Source organism: Takifugu rubripes, chromosome 13, assembly GCF_901000725.2.
Source record: "Takifugu rubripes chromosome 13, fTakRub1.2, whole genome shotgun sequence".
Lineage (NCBI taxonomy): Eukaryota > Metazoa > Chordata > Actinopteri > Tetraodontiformes > Tetraodontidae > Takifugu > Takifugu rubripes.
In genome coordinates, this window is record NC_042297.1 from 16344766 (window position 1) to 16365952 (window position 21187).

Genomic DNA, 21187 nt, shown 5'->3' on the forward strand with positions numbered 1-21187 from the left:
CCAAAAACGCTCATAGTGAGTTTGCAGGCATCTTACCCACCCTAACACTTCTGCCTCAGTGACTGCATGTGCGCGTGGTCTTTGTGTGCTCATATTTAATAGCGTTTCTGTACTAAACACAGACATGAAATAGAAATTTCCGTTTTCTAGAAATAAATAGCAGCTAAAAGGTTTCAAAACTTTCAGTGTTCATTTTAGCTGCCGCATTTTAACTTTTGCAATTGTGCAACCACAGTGTCTTCTATAGCATCTTCCATTTCCATTGGCTCAAGCCATGTATCCATGGAGATCAATTCAAGAGAAGGAGCTGATCATTAGACAGGGGGAAAAAACAGAGGCAGAACCAAAGTACTTTAATCGAATATTAGACTGGCGGTACAGATCTGTCATCAATCCATATTCCTTTTCATAGACAGTGCATTCTAAGCACCCTGTGAAGCAATCGAGACTGATCCCCCAACTGTGTCAGTGATTTTTAAAAAATTTTTTTTTGTGGGATTTTAAGGCGTAAGTGCAGCCATTCAATGGTCCACCATTCAATAGATACTTAAAATGAATTGTTTAATGCAGTCAAAAAGCATAACTGATTATTTACTGTTATTTGAAGCAAAATGATGAGTGTTGTACTTTGTTAAGTAAAATGCTGAGAGTAGCGTGGGTAGAATAAAAGTCGGTGACAAGGAGCACCTTGAGAAAATATAAACCTTCAACCTGAATAGATTTAGGTACAGGGTAATTTAACTTTCACTATTAGACAGAAGGGTGACCAGTAATCTTGTCGAAATTACCCTTTCTTTTTAAACACCTCCACATTTTTTTTATGCCTTGACACACACAATAGGCACTTAAAAGCACATTTAATTTGGCTTTACAGGTGAAGTAGTTTGGATTCTTTCCCAGTAAAGTGTAGAACATGTTAAACTTTCATGTTATCCTCAAAGCGGCATCATTAAGGCACAAACTAGCAGATTATGCAGCTATGAAGATCAGCACAATGTGCACCAAACATCGTTTGTTTGGAATAGAAAAAGTCACAGTGGTCTGACTCATTAAGTCCACCATTGAATTAGCGCTTTGTTTTGCTGGTCTTATTAATTGATTGGCTTGGTGCATCATTCCCTTTGCTACATTTGACAAGCTGAATGACTATTCCAGACCCATTTCCCAGCCACTAATGTGGCTAATATTTCCCTGCCATGCACCTTATTCTGTATTATTATGTGTGTGACATATCTGTGATCACCTGCTCTTTCCAAGTTTGTAAGTACGTGGGTGGGAGTTTATAAATATATGTTATAAAATTTCTAGCTGTCTTAAAGCCTCTCTTGTCTATGTTCTTTAAAGCATTTTTTTGTGGGTTTGTTTGATTTGCTGCAGATTGATGTATAAAATTGGACTGTGTTTTCTTCGAAAGATTCCTGAGGCAGGAGATCTGAAAGGGATTTTTTTTTCCCCTTCTTGCTTCCTTGCTTGCCGAGCCTTACAGAATTGATTTGTGGTTTGTTTTTGTTTGTTTGTTTGTTTGCTGCAGTTAAATAAAGTGCTACACATGGATGCACGTATTGCATATTGGGTCTTTAAGCAGATTTTTTTTTTTTTTTTTTTTTTTTTGTCGTATCTATATTTTGGGTTCTATCTCTGAGAGTAGTAGGAAGCACGTTTGCATCTATGATTAATTACCACAAGTCATGGCAAATTTGGGCATCTATGAACACTGGTTTTGCTCAAATTGCATACCTCTGTACTCTGTAATGATGAAGAACGGGCAACCTGCCAGCCAGAAAGGAAATGCTACTGTTGCAAATAAAAAGCACCAAAAAAATGACAGTCAAAAACAGATAGGTCCGCTATGAGTGCATGTGGTTGGAGTTGCACCTTAGCAAAGCAACAGACTGCATTTTAACTGAATAGGATGTAGCACAATGATTTTTGGGATATTCAATATTTTGATATATGATTTCTTTTTTTCATATTTGCGCCTTACAAACACAAGCCTGTCTGTCATCTTCTGCTTGATTTATATGACGTTAGTTAGCAGTTTGGGCCCTTTCTGTATTTAATACCCATAGATTACTTTGAAAAAATGGTTATAATATATAAATCCTCACATTTAATATGTCATTTGTAATGCACATTCATACTTCTATGACTCAAATAAATCACATTTATATGGCATCACATGCTGCTCCAGTACAGTACCTTCTGAATTTGAAAGGATATTGTGCTAATCCAATGATAGTGTAGCATACAACATACTCCATCCATCATCTCTTCAAACAGAAAAATGCATTCCTTTAAAAGCAACAAAAGCTTGTTGCTACTTCCTTAGAAAGAGTTGCAGTGTGTTCAATGTACCAAACTTTGTTTGAGTAAGTAAAAGCATACTAAACCTTTCTAAACACATTTGCATGTCAAAGCCAGTATCACTTTCCTTTTGTCACTGTCTCTTAGACATTCATCCTTCTGCCCGCTCTATCTATTTCCCTTCTGTTTCTCTGGAGGCTGTTGTAGGTATAAATCACTACCCTAGTCCATCATTCTGCTTTCAATTTCAGGGCTAGCTTTTTGGCTGTGCCAACACAAGGCATGTTTTATCTGTCACCTGTCAGTTTGCATGTTTTTAAACACCACATTTTACAATTACCATCCCTTTTCTTTATTTTAATTTCATTGGCAATATGTGTGAAGAGCAAAAATATCCAGATAATTAATTCAAGGGCCTTCTGAGAGTTTAATAATTAGTGCATTGTTTGTATCCATTTGAATAAACATGAATGTATAAACAAAATGTATTTTACAATGATCAGGGAATGACACATTAAAAGAAAAATAGGAAAAAAATAGTGCACATCTGCTGCAAAACCAGCTCAGGCGAAATATATTACAGCTACTCTCATTATACCTTATGAGTGAGTTGACTGCATAGCCTATATGCATGATAATTTCAGATATCTATCAGTCAACAATAATAGTTTTATTCTGCTGAGAAAATATATTTAAACTGGAAACTCCCAATGAAAATCTTGCTCCTTATATACTGTAATCTAGATTTGTTTCAGCCCATATGATCATCACTTTTTTAACAATGCCTTTCTTCCATTTTACCAAAGCTTCTTTTTTTCTACTCATTATTTATTGTTTGTTTTCAGAAAATGATGAGACGGGCGTGATGGATAGCTTGCTCGAAGCCCTCCAGTCAGGAGCAGCTTTCAGAGAGCGCAGGAAGAGAGCACCGAGACCCAGAGGTGAGTCCTGTACTAACTCCCTTTTAGTTGTAGAGGCAAGTACGTCTGTCTAGAGAGCAACTGACAGTATTTCTCCAGAAGCCGATTTAAAAAAGATAATTACATTAAATTAGCCCTCTCTATTTGCAGCTACATACTGACTCACCATTTGTTTGGAAAATGACATTTTTTAAACACTACCAATCAAATGGAGGTTTGTTCTATGGCCCCTGAGCGCAGCATTTCCCGGTAAACGCTGTACGTTAGGTGTAACTTCAGTGTAACTTCCTTCCAGATAACCTGCAGCAGATGATCAGTCCAGGCTCATTCCGCCAGGTTCTCAGGCCTATTAACCATGGTAAAGAAAAGCATGCTCAGCTGTGTTTGTTCATTTTAAAATCTTCTCTTATGCAGTAAATTGGAATCAGCCTGAAGTCTTTCTTAGTAAACGCATCACTTTACGAATCAATGTGCTTCCTTTTCTCTCCGCTGACATTTTCTGCCATCGCTTTTATGTCTTTGTGTAACTCTTTTGAAAGAGTGACTGGGCCAGCAGTCTCAGGTGCAACAATAAGAGAAGCCTTTGAAGGCAGTATATCCACTCTGGTGGTTCTGTTTTTCTGCATTGTTTACCAACCAATCAACCACTGGGCTGAACAGGATCAGCCCATTATATATTTAGAGGTTATTCATTATCTTTGCCTTCAAAGCGTTTTGACTCGAGAGGTATGTTTCAGGTTTTCATCAATCAGCGATACTGGTGTTGTAGCACTTTACTAATTGTGTGTAGAATGAACACATTCTTGCAGCCTAAAATTCATTCTGCCGCTTGTGGAGGCATTATCTGTGAACCCAGAATAAATGCAGCCATACATTTCCATGGCGCAAACACTGCTTTGGGTAGAGCTGTTGATTTGCCGCAAGAAGGTCCTCTCTATTAATCAGAACTCGCCACCAGAAATGTAGGTTTAATATTTTATTCAAACCTCTCCTTCAACCAGCATTGGGGAAGAGAAATCCACTTTTGTTTCATCCGTTTGAGAACAATATCCAGATTAAAACCAATCCTGTCAAACTCTAAGCTGTAAAAACACATCAAAGGCTTCATCTTAACAGGCCACATCATCAACCCCATACTGGCCTCCCTCCAGTGCCTGCGTGTCCATATTAACTTCACTGATCACTTTTAAAGCACATTTGGCTCTGGCTGCACAGTTATTTAGATGAGTTGTTAAGCCTGGACTCTCGGGTCATTCAAAAGTTGACATTGGAGACTACAGTTTACCGGGTTCTTTTGGCCGGGGCCTTTTGACTTTGGAAGAACCTGCCCAGGTTAGGCTGTCAATGTCAGGGATTATGAAATGCATCAGCTGTTTGTCAGGCACCCTCTTCCTCTAATGCCTCTTTTTTTTAAAAAAAAAAGATGATGCTGAAAGAAAGAAATTATTGTTTTTAAAAGTTTAATCCAATGATCAGTGAGCCATAAGAAAGAAAATATGTGTAATTGTATCCTTAATGGATTGGGTACAGGTGTACATGAATGAAATTGCTCAGTCAATCCAATCCACCCACATCAATGGTGGGAATGTTGAAAGGCTATGATCTGTTCTTATGTTACAGCTTATCTGAAATTAGATTCAAAAGGGAAACGAGGGAATTAGCTATACATAGGTGGGTGGGAAGAGAGAGACTGAGGTAGTTGTGCCATGTGGAATGGAGAGGAATGGGCTGAGGAATAAAGATCAAGCCAGTAATGATGAAACTGCTGGATGACATTAGGGAAGAGCATGTTGGAGAGATGCTGTTGTTGTGAAAAGTCGGCTGGAGTATGAGCAGGTCTAAAGGGAACAAGTCAGAGCTGTTTTGTAATAACAGGGGATTATGGATTGAAATAATTGCATTGTGTGAAGGAGCTGCTGCTTCAAGTCCATGTTGTGCAAAGACTGCATGTAGCCTTGTTCAGGTGAAAAGGGTAGCTTGCCCGGCCGCCCCATGCTCGGTTCTTCAGACACCGCCTTGTTGGCTAATAAAACTCTGCTTCTTCAGCCTGTCACTGCAGGCATCATTCTCACTGCCAGCCTCCCAAAGCAAACACAGCTAATTACTTTCCTATGCCCATCCCCAACGCAGCCTCTCAGCACCCATTCATCTTAATTTTCTCCCTCTCTTCCATCTGCCTCCTAAATAACACTCCTCCTCATTTCCCTGCAATTCCATATCCCCTCTGTCTTCTTCTATACTCTCATGGCCTGAGTGGTCCCAAATCATAATTGCCTGTTATTGGTATATTGTCTCCACTTCCCCTACCTCACTTCTTTCCAGTTCCCTTCCCTCCTACATACACACCGGTCCAAGTCATAATTGCCTGGGATTTAGGCACGGGTTTGAGAGAAGCCCAAAGGATGCTCTTAGTTTAGTTGGGAGGTGATAAAGTGCAGTCTTCAGCACAAGCACTTAAACATCTGCTTTCTCTTTCACACCGACCTACCACCGTCTCTTCCCACAGTGCTAAATATTACCCTTTAATAATCAATCTTAAGGGTGCAGCTGCAGTCCGGTGAAGCAGCAGAGAGAATTAAAAAAAAAAAAAAAAAGTATAATTACTAGTGAAGACACAAGATTTAAGTATTTAGTATAAACACATATGATAACAAGTCACGCAAGAGAGGCACAAGTTTGTTTTCATGGGATGAAATAAATGGCCAATAGTGTATGCACCTCTTCATCAAACACTAAAAAGAGTGGATAGTTTGTTCAGCGCTATGACCCCTTATATTTAGTATGATTAAGAAACAGAAAACAGCCTTTCCTTCTTTCCACCCTTTCCCTTTGAGTTACAATCCTGGTCTGGGCAGAATGATAGATCAGTGGTGCTGAGCCACACAGTGCAACATACATAAAATCATCCGTTTGTGCTCTGAGCTCGCTGGTTTCCTGAGTACGTAATGTTACGGAATCTGCAGTTTTGGATGCTTGATTAGACATCTTGATCCCTGTGATTCCACACCAGGCTATTATGTCCTGTGGAAACTGTATTTATATTTCTGTATTGTCATTGTAGTCTCTGTTTTGTTAAAGCGGTCCAACTATTGTATCTGCATGCATGTTGTGTCTTTGGGCTCATGAATTGAACAGATGGTGCCAAAGGGTACCTTAATGACATAGTTAGCGTAATTAGGTTTAGCTTGTGCTGTGGGATTCTTAGAATACTAAATTTGGGATGTAGGGTGCAGAATGAAAAACGCTTGTTTGTTGTTTAACCTCAATTCAAGGTTTGCCAGGAGCAATTCTCATTTTCCTTGAAAATGCTCTGTTTTCACGCCTACATCTTGCATTATCATTTGTTGTGGGTGAACTTTAAGGCCTTGTCAAATATATTCCCCATCATATAAAACTGGATGAGAATATCAATTAGTTTACTCCCTTGGTGAAATAAAATTCTGTGTGTAATAGTGAAAGCACATACATGTAGACAGAGACACAAGTGTGGAGTTTCCATACTAAATAAGCTTTGATAATGACTTACACTTCTGGATGACTTCACTCTGCCCAGTACATCCCATGTCTTAAGCTTGTCATATATTCACTTCAGACTGGATCATAAGTAAGCTAGTCTGTAATAAAAGGCTCAAATCCTGAAATAATAGATGCTGTTCAACATGTCAAGCTAAGGTTAAACACTTCAGACAATAAACACTGGGTGAGGCAAAATTGGTTTAGGATCTTTATTCAGCTTTCCTGTCATGAGTAATGTTTTGATAGACATCCATGCATAAGACAGAAACAAAAAATTTAAAAAAAAAACAACAAAAAAAAAAACAATCTTTTTGTGTACATTCACATTTTTATGATGTTTAAGGCTTGACTGTGTTCTCTTTTGTGGCTCCAGTCCATTTCTCATTTTCTCCCTATCATCTACTTCATGCTGTTCACTGATTGAGTCCAAACTTGTACATAGTATTCTAGTTAATAATGCAGTGAGAAATTTAATCATTTTCACTACTGCTTTGTGCTAATTAAATTTAACAGCAGCCTTATCACCCAACCACACACATCCCTGGTCCTCCCACATTTACCAGCACAAGCAGTCATATCGCATTGCCTTCAGGAGGAAAAGCATGGCAGAGATTATTATAGGAACCTCTGTTTGTTATAGGAGGGGATATGTACAGTACCATGACAGCAATAAAAGGAGCTGCTTGATTTCTGTCTCTAATACTTTTAACGATTTTTGTATTCGCTGCAGAAAACATTACATTTTTATCATGTCATTAGAGATTTTATGTCTCTGCAGACTTTCTGGTTCAACGTTGACCAAATCTTTCCGGTTTGGTTTGTATTTGTTGTGTTGGTCACCGATCAGCTGGGACGATGCAGAGCCAGCGAAGATAATTTGGACAACAGTGATGAGAGTGGGATTCTCTCCCAGGCACAGACCTGCTATGTGATTTTCTGACTTTAATTTTTAAGATCTAAGTTTAGTGTTGGGAGTTTTCACACTGTTGGTGTGGGAAGTCCAGCCCTGGGGCAGAACGGCCTGTCTGATGCCAGAAACACCCCCAAGGAGAGGAGTGTAGACTTTGCCAATCGGTCTTTATGCCACTCCTTTGCAGCCCTGCTCTAAATGATTTGCAAAGTAGTCTGCATACAGTCCCATTCACACACACTAACGCAGGCCCTCAAAGGCTCTCCGAGTTGAGTCACAGGGCCGTGTATGTATGTCTGTCCTCTGGGCTGAAGAGCTTCATTAGTTTGGCTCTCGCTCTGATTAGCAACCCCCGGGGTTCAAATTAATAAACAACTGAACTCAAGTGAGTCTGTGAAGTTGAAGATCTGAACATACAGAACATGAACACTTCACATTGATATCATTTCCTTGCCAATCTGGAAATTTATGCTGATATACATTTAAAAGGCTTAGAAAGAGAGAAAGTGTGTATGTCTTCAGCTGATGATTTAGTTAATTTATACATCACCTTCGTCAGTTCTTTATTTATATATGTGATATATAGAAAATGTGTCGATATCCATGAATTTATGCCCTGCTATCTGCTTAACGATAATCATATTTGGCATCTTAGCTTGACATCCAATGGAAACAAGATTTTGAGGCTCACTATTCACATTTAGGGTCTGTCCATCATTGTTTATGAAGCTGGCTAGTCTAAGACATTTTGGTTACAAGCGATATTAATTACTTCTAATTAATCACATTACAGCCCAACAGGAATAAACAATGTGGGAAATCTTGACCCCAAAAAACAACATAAAAATGATTGGCAGAATGGTATGAATAAATGAGGGATTTACACACTAATCTTTGGGAAACTAAATCATGGAATAATTGGTCATTAAAAAACTAAATGGTAAACATTATAGCCATACTCGGCAGAGTTGATTATTGTTTTTGTTTCTAGGCTTTGGCTTTTGTGGATTGTCTTGATTTGTACACAAACCTGATTATTTTTCTTAATGGGAAGGTAATTAGCTCGTGGGCTAGTTTGAATAGTAATTATGATGGCAGGCAAAGAGGAAAGAGGCAGTTTAAATGTACTTTAGACAGAGGTCTGCTTTCCCATACAAGTGTGTGTGTGTGTGTGCGCGTGTGTGTCTGTGTATATATATGTGTGACATGGAAAAACAATTGTTTGCATTATATGTTTGAAAGAGTTGACCTCACATCTATCACACAGCTAAACTAAACTACTTTTTTGCATCTTCATTGTCATATTCTGTCACCTGAGGAGTGATGGTGGTGCCGGAATGTTGGGATGATGAAGATTGATTTCATGACTGGGTTGCTTTCTCACACATACACACAGAGCATCGGGTGGTTTCATTTAGATGAAAACTACCGGTATTAGTATAGTAGCAACATCTACCCCCATTCCCCATCTAACCATTACTTGTTCATTAATTAGAAGTTGTTTTCTTTTAATTACATCCAACACCATCTACCATGAACTGCACGGTGATCATCATATGACATGAACCTCAAGGTGATTAGCTATTGTTTTGTAATGGCTTGTTTGTTGTCCAGTACAATAAATCACTAGCAAAAAAAGGAAATTAATTTATTTTTGAATTGGTTGGCCTTATTGATCAAATAAATGATGTCCCAACCCATGAATGCTAGTTAGGGACACTTTTGAGGCTCATCTGGCTGGGAAACATGTGAAAACCTGTCCACACCCATTTAGTTTCTCCACAGTGCTTAATTATTCCATTTGTCGGTAGAAAGTGTATATCTAAATGCATTTTTCACTTTGTTTTGTCGCCCATAGCCTTTAATCCAATTTGTTTGTTACATTTGCTCGTGAAAATCAAGCATTTTAAAATGCTTTTCAATCAAATAAACTAATGACTTCGTAAACCAGCATCACTCTGCACAAGACATTCAACCAATGAAAAAAGAATAGTTTTTTGACTATGATCATGTCGTTCAAACACACACTTCAAGTATCACTTGAATAACATTTATTCTTGTTTTTGGTGCTTCACTTCTGAAAGTGTGACACTTGGCAGCCTACAGTGTGAGAGGGTTAATTCCAGGCTTCTTTACCTTTGGAGGATGAAAAAAAAGACGTAAATCATCCAACAAGCCCTACAGTTAAATATGCCAGGCTGTGACAGTGAAAGGTGTTTTGGCTATAGCAGAAGGGATGAGATTTATCACGGTGGTGAATGATAATTCTGAAGCGTCTCTGTGCAGGCGAGACAGGCAGAACTAAAAGATGGGTCCATATTGTTTCATGAAACATGCAAAAAAATAGTCAGTAGGTGGACGTGAAAAATGGCCACATAAAGAGACTCAGGATAAATGAACTGGAGCTGTGTTTAAAATCCAGTAGGGAATGGGACTGGACTCAGCTGAAAATAGCGCAAAAAGGCCCCAGACTTGCTTTCTAATTGCCATAATCACTGGATTTCCAGCCTGTCCCGATACTATGTCATATTTCAAAGACATTTTACTTGAAAAGATGCGACTAAATGCATCTCTCTTTCATTTTATAATTATCTGTCTCAGGTGCTGGAGAGGCGAGAATGATGGGCACCGAAATAGCTCTGGCGCTCTGGAAAAATCTGTGATCTTGTCCTGGCAATGTAGTGGAATTAAATATTGAAACACTTAACATTAAAAGATGTAAAATGCTTCTCATGTGCAAATTCAACTTCACAAATTGACAGTTTACAGTGGCGCTGTCACTTTTTCCCTTTTTCAAAAAAAAAAGCTGTCTTCTGTTTTGTCCCAGTTCCCAAGACTATGATAGATTTGTACTTTATTGAAAGGGGTCAACATCAACTTTAGTAGACTTAAATGATCGACTTTGGAGAATCAAAGAGAGATAAACAAATATCAGCAAACAAGTTGTTAAAGACTGGCTCACCTCTCCCACATTGTGTTCCAATTTTAAAAGAGGGTTAGAGGATGTTTTGATGTGGAAGCTGAGAGTGAGGAAAAACAGAGCTAAAGACGCATTCTGACAGTTTGTACATCTGGTTTCATCCGTCTTGATGTGTCAGGGGAACTATTATCGCTGTGAACTTGGTAACATGTTTTTAACGCAGCGTAAACCTCATTTACGTCACATTGAATGAGCAGATTTTTTGTTCTCGTTTCACCAAAGACTCTTACAGTGCGAGTTATGGTTGGTTCTCAGCAGGCACAGCAAGGCAGAAAGTCAAAAACTGAAAGGCAGGCCTGATATATATCATCAATACACAAAATGAAAAGATAATGTCTTAATGTTTTTGTCACTCCCTGTGATCTTTTTCTCCACAGCTCTCTGCCTTTCTTGCTGTCAACTGATGAATTTGCCGATGATTTTTAATAAATGTAACTGGGTGATATAGCAGACTAGTGCGTTCGCCCTGTCAAAGCCAGGCAGAGCCCGAGGGAGGCAGTTATGAAAGCCCCTCTCTCCTCCATCTTGTCTGCAAAGTTGTTTAGATAGTTGCTTTTTCAAATAGGAAAAGGAAACACCAATATAATGCCAACAGTATAATAGTATGCTGGTGTGTGTGTGTGTGTGTGTGTGTGTGTGTAATCCTGAGATAATAAATAGTGTTTTGTTGTTTATTTTCTTTAAATAAATATAACCGAACTGGAACCAATAAGTAACACAAATCAGAACAGTGAGATTGAAAGAACACTCTGTGCTTGCCTTTTTTGATTTTAACAAACTCCTATTATTTTTTTATTATTATTCTTTTTCAATCTTGAACCAACAGTGTTGTCATGGAGATTGGACATTACAATGCCACAGAAACAGGTCAATACTTCTTTATTTATATAGCATCTGTCACAATCAAAATGTCTCTCAGTGCTTTATAGAGACCCACAGCCTGCCTCCCAAGAAGCAGCAGGGATAAGAAAAAAGTCCCTTTTAACCGCTAGAAACCTTGAGAAGGACCAGGCTCATTTGGGGCTGAGTGAAGAGGGCAGAGAATGGGGGAAATACAGATGGAGCAGACCTAGATCATACACACGTACATAGATGACCCTGAACATGATAATTAGTCTTGCTAGAAAAATGACTATAGCTACAGAATTACTCACTATAAGGATTCTCAAAGAGGAAGGTTTTAAGTTTAATCTTAAAACGAGAAGGGGAGTCAGCCTCCCATGCCTGGACAGGGAGCAGGGTCAATGCGCAGCCACCCATTTGCCCTTTAGTCATTCTGGGGATCACATGCAAAACAGAGCGGTTGATGAGGCGCTAGTAGCTCTTCCAGGTAGGATCTGGAGCTTGGCCTCTGAGGACCGTGTAGGTCAGAAGTATTTAGAGAAGACAGCACAGGAGACCTAGTTTATCAGCACCTCTCAGAACTTTAGCTGCAGTATTTTGCATCACCTAGAGGATTCTCAAAGATATTGTTTGGACGTCCTGATAACAATGGTCCAGCCTGCACATTACAGCTGCCTGGACAAGCTGGGTCAATATATCAACATTTTCAATATTAATCAATACTAATGCATCTTCCTATTTTCAGGAGAATAGAGTTCCTTATTGACGCCTCTCCTGTCTTGTTTTTGTTACATTCAAATAGACATTTGAAACATCTATCCCCTTTTCTTTTTTCCAGTTGCATCGACTCTCCACAACAGTTCTGTGTCAGAGTACTTTTTAACATATTCATTATAAACACTTATTTGCAGGCAATTTGCTTCGTTCTCATTATGTAATGTTGTGTTTCTCCCTCCAAACAGCCTTGAACCGGAGTTTGAGAGTAATTGAGCTGCGGTGATAATTTGAGAAATTTCCAAGAAGAGCCAACCTTAATTATCCGTCAGTCGCCAAACCTTTGACATTGCATTTGCATGCAATTAGCTTTATCTTCCCTCCTAACTCACACATAGTTGTTAGTTTATGATGTCTTGTTTCTTAATCACACATCTGTTTGAAAGGTCGTTACTTCGCAAACACAAATTAGTCAGTTTTGTCAGATAAAAGACGTGAGGGATTTTGTGTTATGCGACAAGACTACAGCTGCAAAGTACAACAGTGGCTTTCACTGCTAAATCCCGCGAGCTGAGAGGCTTTTAATTGTGCTAAATTTATGTTTTTGGAATACATTGATTGTGCAATAATCATAATCCCAGATAGTATTGAGACATTAGTGTTTATGTCAGCGCGCTAAAAGCAAACTGCTCCTTTTGCCTGTGTGCCGTTTGTGCAGATTTGTTTAAGTGGGGACTCAGTCCCTTGTTAACTTTTATGATATGGAGTGTTGAGATCTATGGCAGACCAAGTGTTTTTTTCTGGCACTGGAGAGTTTCCAAGTGGTCCATTGTTCAGGTGTGATTCTTTGCTTTCTACAGCTCAATGGTTGTGAAAGAATATACACAATATAACAAAAATATATTAAAATATTAACACAAATGTCTATTTAAAAAAAAAAAAAAAAGGTGAGTCTTGTCTAATACACGATGACTTGAGAGAGGTTCTCCTTTTTCCATCACTACTCTTGTGAACACTTATGGCTCTGTTGAGGTGGATTATCTGTTCTGAGGCACTTTGCTTAGAGGATGCTGGGCCCAAGTACCTCTACCTTAACATCTTTTGAACAACCTTATTATCACAACTACTTACAGCAACTGAATTTAAACGTTGTCTGTAGTTGTTCTGCTTTCATGTTTGTAGTGACCATCTGAAGTACCGTCTTGTGTTGTGATTTGAGGATAATAGCTGATGAATAGATTTTCATGTATCCACATCATAAAAATTATTTAGCCGACTTTATTTTTATGAAGTAGTGATGACCAATAACAATAAAATTGTTAATAAATTGGCTGTAATTCTGATTACTATATATCTGAGGTCACATGTACAGCACTGTGTTGAATAAGGTTTGGCCCTGGTGACTTTAACCTCTCACGAGGGCTCATTAAAGGAGAAAAGAGACAGTGCGTGTCCAAAAAAAAAACCCTCACATACCATAGCATCTATCATGCATGAAAGAAGAAAGTATTCCAAAAGTAAAATTCTTGCTCGTTTCAAGCTCCGACTTGAAAAGCTTTGCTTTGCTTCCAAATTAAAATAGTTAAGCATCAAACTCTCCTTGCAATGCATCTGTTTTATTACAGTTAAGTGAGTGTACATCATTCCACTTTTCTGTCTGTAATACTTTTGTGTCTGTAAGAGAACTTTAGTTTTTGTTAGCACCTTTACAAGGTTAAACCTTCCACAACAATGCTTCCCTGGTTGACTAAAGGAGCCTGACGTAAGATTCTGGCTGTCAGTCTCCACAGGACTTCATTTTCAAACATCCTCCACAAAAACAGACAATGTTTACGTAAATGTTCTAAGTCAGAGTGGGAAAACAAGTATGCAAAGAGCAAGCTTGGATTGCAGTTATTTATTTTACATTTCATCATTTGATTTTCATGATGAGCGACAGCTTGTTAAAACTTTTTCTACCGTGTTATTGAGAAGACGATCACAAATGCCAAGGGCACTTTGTCAGAGGTATTATCATGTTTACATGAATGGAAAATATCCTGCATCTCTTAATGAAAAATGGATTAAATCTAGACCCATGGCAATCACTTTCACACTGTAAAGGTTACCACCTTTGTTTTTATCTTCAGTTAACTGATGCAATGCAAAGCAAATGTCTTATGTTGCATATTTTAATGAGGATATGCTTAAGATAATTCCCCTAAAACTGAAAATTTACTGATTAGGCACTCAGCAGTGGGATTTTTTCTTCCACCACCCCTCCACAGGGAGCCATTTTATCACTGCCTTCCTAAGTTCTGTTCCAAAGCCCACCATTTGCTTTTATTGTCAATTCCAAAAAAAATGAAATGCTGACACCAAGAAAAAGATTTTATTCCCTTTTTATCAAATCTCCTCCTCTATCAGCTAGTTTGGGTGTGTAACAGACTACAATCACTGCCATCAATCTTAAATCCCCCTTATTTACAAAGAAAGAGACATCAATAAGGTCCACCCGCCTCCTCCCCAGTAATCCAGCAGGTGATTTACCACTACCAGTTTTAAAACACATCATATCTTGCCTTCATACTTGCCTCTTTTTATTTGATGCATCATGTCAGCTAGGCATATTAAAGTGACCTTGCCCATCAAGTAATTTAAAGCATCTTTAATGGGTAGATGAGTGAATGGAATTGTTTTTGGGTTTTTTTCCATTTTCTCTGTCATTCAGTTGCATTTTTTATCTTTAGTATTATTCTGTTGGGTGCATTTCATGAGATTTGTCTTTTATGATTGACTGTTGTGTAGTTAAATTTGAGGAGATTGTATATGGCTGTTGTTTTCTTCCTGTCTTTATTTTTCTGCTACGCTTATTTATCAGTAAACAGTTCCCTAGTGAGTGACATGATTTTTCCATTTTCATTGCAATTTTCTCATTGCATACATTATGAGGCTTGTATGAGGTGTAATCTCAATTACTTTTTTACAGCAGAGTTAATAGGTAATGCTCTTTCTCCATTTGTATGCCTTTTCCTACCTGTAAATAGATTAGAGGTCCTCTGCTGTGAAATAAAAGACTTTGTTTGTTTGACTGTCACAGTTGTCTGGTAGCTGTGAAAAATAATGACAGTATCTCAGAGGAAGCATAAAAGCAAGTGTTGACAACAAGGATCTTAAAATTTTATGATCAGAGAGGGGAAAAAGTTGGGATTTGTGTGGCAATAATGAGAATATCAAAAAAAACCAACACGGTTTAAAGAAAGTAATGCACTTTCTACCTTCAGAATGTTCCAATGACGTAACGCATGTCAAGACTTGCCTCTGTTTGCCACAACATTGACATGTTTGAGGAGGATTTCATTTGAATGTGATTTCAGAATTTGACTAGCTGAAATCCTTCAGCGGAATTATTGAAAAGGGGGCGGAGCTGACACACAGCTGTGAGTGTGAGGCGTTTTAAATGGCAATGTGTTTACAGTGTGTTTAATGTGTAAACAGTGTTAAATTCATCTTCATCTCATGAGCCCCTTATCTTCTCAGACACTGTTGTCCTTTTTTTACGTGTATGTGAAATGACACACACATGCACTCCCCTTGCCCACGTGTGTGTGAATGTGCTCATCTGTCTCCCCTCTTCCTCCATCTCCATCATGCACAAAAACACAAATTTCCCTCCATCACTCTCCCATCCCCATGTTGATGGAGATGACAGTTGAAACTACTCTGTAACTGGTAGGCTGTCAGGCACCATTTTGCCGCCGTCATTCAGATGTTTCACCTGACTATATGTCTTTGTCAGCCCACCTCCAATCATTATCTCAGGGTCGGAGATGGTCGACTCATATTCTGAGGAATTGAGCTTTCGGAAGGTCCGTGTAGAATTCAGTGTGCAGATAAACATTGTTTTCTTCATTAGATTTCTTTTATCTTTTCTTATTTCATCCCTTCCTTTAAACTAGAGAATGAGATGTATTGTTCATATCAGCAAACAAAATTGCCAATCAACTGTCATTCTTTCATCGTAAAAACAGGATTAATTCGTCATTTATTTTCAAATTTGGCTGGTAAAAATCAGCCTCTGATTCAGCCATTATATGTATAATATTATCACTGTTTTGTTGGAGCGGATTAATCAGTAAAGGACAAAAAAGATTGGCATAAAATCGAAAACATAATTTGATATGCTGCCAAAGAAATTGATCACTTTCAGTGTTAAAAGACAAAGAAGAAAGGGGGGAGATTTGGAGAGTTACTCTGATAAAAAAGACATGATGGGGAGAAGGAAAAAAAAGGAAGAGGGAGAATAATGTAACATGGCCAATCATGCCCCAGTGGTTCTACTAATCATGCAAACAAGGTCACTGTCCGCCAGAGCCAAACTGGCAGGCTGTAAGCATGCATCAAAGGGACTGCTCCCTCACCCTTCTTCTCTCTTCCGTTGTCTGCTCCCTTTGCAGCATTTTCTCCTTCTGTTTGGGTCACTCTGTTAATCAGACAGACATGCAGTCAGCTGCCCACACAGGCTCACCAGAACATCCGAATCATCAGTAGGAATATAGTGCATCCCTTCTAATTAAGTTCTGTTAGTTGGCTTTTATATGTCCAAGCTGATTAAACTGCTGCCCTTGCTGGTTGTTATGGCCTTTACCGTAATATGGCAAATTGTTGCAGTAGTTAACCTCCTAAGGTTTTTACGCCACTTTAACCGGAGGAAAACACAAATCATGGCAGAAGGCAACATAACCTACCAAAAATCTCAACTTGTGATGGTGTGCCAGAGACATGCTAATGGTACCATTCCATAAATATTGTTACACATATGCTGTAGGATGCTGAGAGGTTTCTGAGAGGATTCGAATCGTCCCTGGTCCTGACAAGGTCAGCTCTCTGGTGACAAACAACAGAAATGTGAACCATCATCCATCATATGAAAACACTTAGACCAACCAATATTGCACTAATGCCCTGAAGGGAAAAGCCTCGTATGTGTTTAAGCTCTTAAATGCTGGTGGCAGGTGAAAGTAGCTCCCACTTCCTTTTTTTTCCCCCTTTGTGAGCAGTATCTACTGTATCCTTTTTATTTTCCTGTATCTGCAGCTCATTCTCATGCGATCATCTTCTCCTTTGACTCTCACCACTCATATTAAATCTATTTAGATCCCAAAATCACAGCCATCGTTTGCCTCGGGGTCCTTTACAATCTGTAGTTTTGCCACCCTCTGTTCTTAGGCCCTCGACCCGCATCTGGAAAAACTTAAACAGCCTTTTTGGGTTAAAGATGAAACCGTGCAATAGATGCCACACGTGCAAAGAACAACTCCTACCTTTGTAAATTGTAATTAGAGATACAGCAGGTAGTGTACAATCTGGGCGATATAAGACTCATTTTATGAAATTAAAGGATTGTCATGGCTCTTATTATATTTTTCTCTGAATCCAGGTTTTTTGAAAATAGAATGTAACAAAAAAAAACAGTAAAAGAATATTACTAAATTACAGTTATCAGATAAAATAACTGATTTAAGCCAACAGTTGCTGCAGCCACAAGAGCTTTTCCTCTGTTTATTTTCAGTAACACTTGCACTGACCACCACAATCATCTTAAGACACATCATAGATATTAGTTATAGTAAAATAAACTCTATGTTTTGTGTGTTTTTTTCTCTTTTTTTTAAGATAAAAGCATATCAACTCTCTTTTGAATGTGGAATTTAATTTCCTGAAGTGCAAATCTTCTATTTAATTGTTGAGCAAAAGTTTTTGGGCAGTGCTAAGTGCACATTTGCTCTTCAGTAATACCCTAATACCCCGAGCCGATACGTAAGCAGGTTCCCTTATCTTCCCCTGGGTCCAGAGATGCCTGATTGTGTCCAGACAGAAGCAATTCCAATAACAATATAAACATGGCCTCCTCTCCCCGAACGGCTGGGCTGATATGAAATCAGAACAGAGAAAGATCACATTTGTGCATGCCCAGAGCTACAGCTTAGCAGTGTAAAACAGACAACCGCAGTTGTAGCCAACAAAGTATGTTCCAGTTGCTGCACTTTCACAGTTTATTAATTGCTTTAAAGAAAAAAAAGTACATTCGTTTTACCTTCGCCTGATGGTATTTTAGTGTGTAGGAGCTGACGTGCGATACATTGATTTTACCACTTTGAGTAGCTGCGGCGCTTCTGAGCAAGTGGATTAATGCATTTCAATTAACCCCCTTTAAAGAAGAAAGGCTCTACATTCACCACTTGCTAATCCATAAGTTATCACTGGCTCATCTGGTTCAGAGGGCACACATGAGCACTCTTGATAAAGTAGCTGTCTGGAATGGATGTAAAGCATTTTTAACAATATCATTTTTGCAGTATTTAAGGTCTTATTGCTGTTGATGAGTAAGATGTCTCCTGCCGGCTGCCAGCCTGATGCATATTTTAAGAATGACAAGGAAACCCACTACATTTGGATTTGCCTGTCAGGATAGTTTTCAACCGGATTGGAATAGTTGAACACTTTTAGTATAAGTGACATCAACCCTAATTTTACCCTATAAGCCTCTTTTTCCATGTTTAAAGGTATAAAATGCATATTTAGTCCTCTCATATTTCAGGAAGAGTTCTTATATTTTTTATTTTTTACGGCTTTTTTTTAAAATGGCATTTCAATAACTAAAAGATAAATGCCGTGTACCCTCAGATGCTATTTTCTTTGGCTATTATCTGTTTTTCTTCTCAGTAATTGGTTTTATCCAGACAAAAACAGGGCATTTATCGTAGCAGCTGGAGGTGTTTTTGCGAGTCTGTGGAACGATGGTGAAGTTTTGTGACAAGTCAGACCATTGTGAGAAATCATAATGAGGCAGCTGTTGCTACAACAAACTGTCATTTACCAAAGTTTTGGAAGCAGTACACACATACACATGTCAGTGCAACCCTGCTCTCGCGCATTGTTTTATATCATCCCTCTGATCAATGCAGGCAACAGACAACTGCTCCAGAGCTTCCCAGATCCGTCTCAGACTGACGGTGTTGCTTCCTGTCGCGGCACATTGTGTTTTGTTTGTTTGGGTTTTTTTCTAAAGTTATTGACTTGCTTGTTTCCCCGCTCAATTTGTTCCTCGTTCTAGTGTTTGTCTTGCGCGTGTTCTCTGATTGGTGCTGTGATAATTACAAGGAGGACTGTGCCACGGGCATTCCTGTAGACTGGAGTGACTCACACAGAGCCATTGTTCTCCTCTTGGGATGATTAAAGAAAACAAACACACATCTCCGTGTTTCATTGAAGATCTGATTGTGCAAAATAAATGGCACATTTGGGTCGCGATATCTGTAAATCTCTTCAAAAAGGCAAAAAATGACTACACAACATAGCAAGTGCTGTTCAGCTCTTGGCAGCCATATTGACATGAAATAGCCTATTTAATTAATCACATTTAGCACGTATCTGTTGCTTCTAATCTGGAATAAGTCTATTTGAATAGCTTATTTCCAATGATAACATAATTTATTGTTTTAACACTTGCATTTGCCCTTTTTGGCAGTCCACTGCTAAGCGTTGCCTATTTTAGAAGCGATTCAATGGAATGATGGTTCAAGCTGCAGAAATTGTTGAGAACACTCAGGTGGAGTGTAACTGCCACTTGTTATTGTCATTCTGCAATTTAAGATGCTTAAAAGAACTTAGCAGTTGGACAAATGAGCTAAACACTGACTGAAATAAATACAATACCACAGAGACAAGAGAAGGAAACGGAGAGGACATGAGCTCCTTTACAATGGGAGGGGGGCTGTCATAAAAGACTCTTCCCATCTGATCAAATTGTTGGCATTGATTCAGCTCTGCTTCCCTTCCAGCTTTGGCCTGATTCAAGCTCTTCCAATCAATGGAGCTGTATTTTAGACATTAATCCCAGCATATTGATTTTGTTGATTGTGACACTGCACCCACATGTGTTGGGGGGGGGGGTTGGCTTACAGGAAATGTTATTTCAAACATACCAACCTGAGGTACAATGACTTTTAATTATTTTGTGTTGATTTACTGCTGGAATAGTTATATCACAATATCTTTTTTTTTTTATCATTTAACGCATTAACCTTTTTTTGCCCATTTTAAGACGTGCTGTATTCTTTGGATCCAAATTCAACCATTAAAAATAATGTACAAAAGGTGGTGTTGCTACTGTAAGAGTGTTTCCTCATCTGAAGAGGGCACCCACACCTCTTTTCATCCCACTTATTGATCTAAATCAATATGGGCCAATCTCATCAGCACCACTGTCCTTGTCCTTCTGATGACCGTCTCTGGACGTCTGACAAAATATGACTTTCTTTGGGAGAGCCCTGCCTCTGAGGTGATTGGGTTAATGTGTTCCCCTGAGCCATGACGTGTACGACCTTTCGTTGCGTCACCTCATTTGTCAGGCACATTGATTCGATGCTCATTAAATGAAACTGACCAGCCTTAAGTTCTGTGTGGATAAAAGAAAACACGAACTAGCATTTAGCTACAGGCAGCTGAGTCCTTTTACACGTGTTATGCTCATGTAGCTGTTTAATTCACTGTTCTTTACATACTGGAATGAAACAAGGATGTATTTATTTTTAATTACCAGGACAGTCAGCCATTCTGTCCTGTCTCTTCTTTTTCCCCTCTGTAATTGCTTCCTCCACTCCCCTTTTGTTCTCCTCACTCTTAGTTTCAATGTGTCCACCAAACAATGCTAAAGGACACATAATCTATACCTTATAAGCTATCATTTGTTCCAATCTTCTGACACAACCCAAAGGGACATTTTGACATCAGTACATCTTAAAAGCTTTCTCTAGATACTAATATTGTTTCCCCTTGCATTGCTGTCAGTAACAGCGAGCAGAAAACAAGAGTCCATGCTTTGAAGTCGAGATGACTCGGTTTTTGTCTCTTCCTACGGGTAATTAATGCCGTGATAATCGTGTCCTTACAAATTCACTCGTGTTTAACAGGAGAAGCACCAAATGGGAGCTTTTACTCACTCGTGAGTTTTGTAAC

General features: G+C 38.7%; 1 protein-coding gene across 10 annotated transcripts in view; it reads left to right on the forward strand.

The window, feature by feature from the left end:
- Positions 1-21187, forward strand: part of LOC101075165 (protein diaphanous homolog 3) — a 102969-nt gene that overhangs the window by 51130 nt on the left and 30652 nt on the right. For 8 of the 10 annotated variants that reach the window (XM_029846047.1, XM_029846052.1, XM_029846050.1 and 5 more), the window contains 2 exons: positions 3150-3245; positions 3520-3582. In XM_029846047.1, the coding sequence (XP_029701907.1) occupies positions 3150-3245; positions 3520-3582 (159 nt within the window). The remainder of the gene's footprint in view (positions 1-3149; positions 3246-3519; positions 3583-21187) is intronic. The other 2 variants (XM_029846051.1, XM_029846049.1) reach the window with 1 other exon arrangement.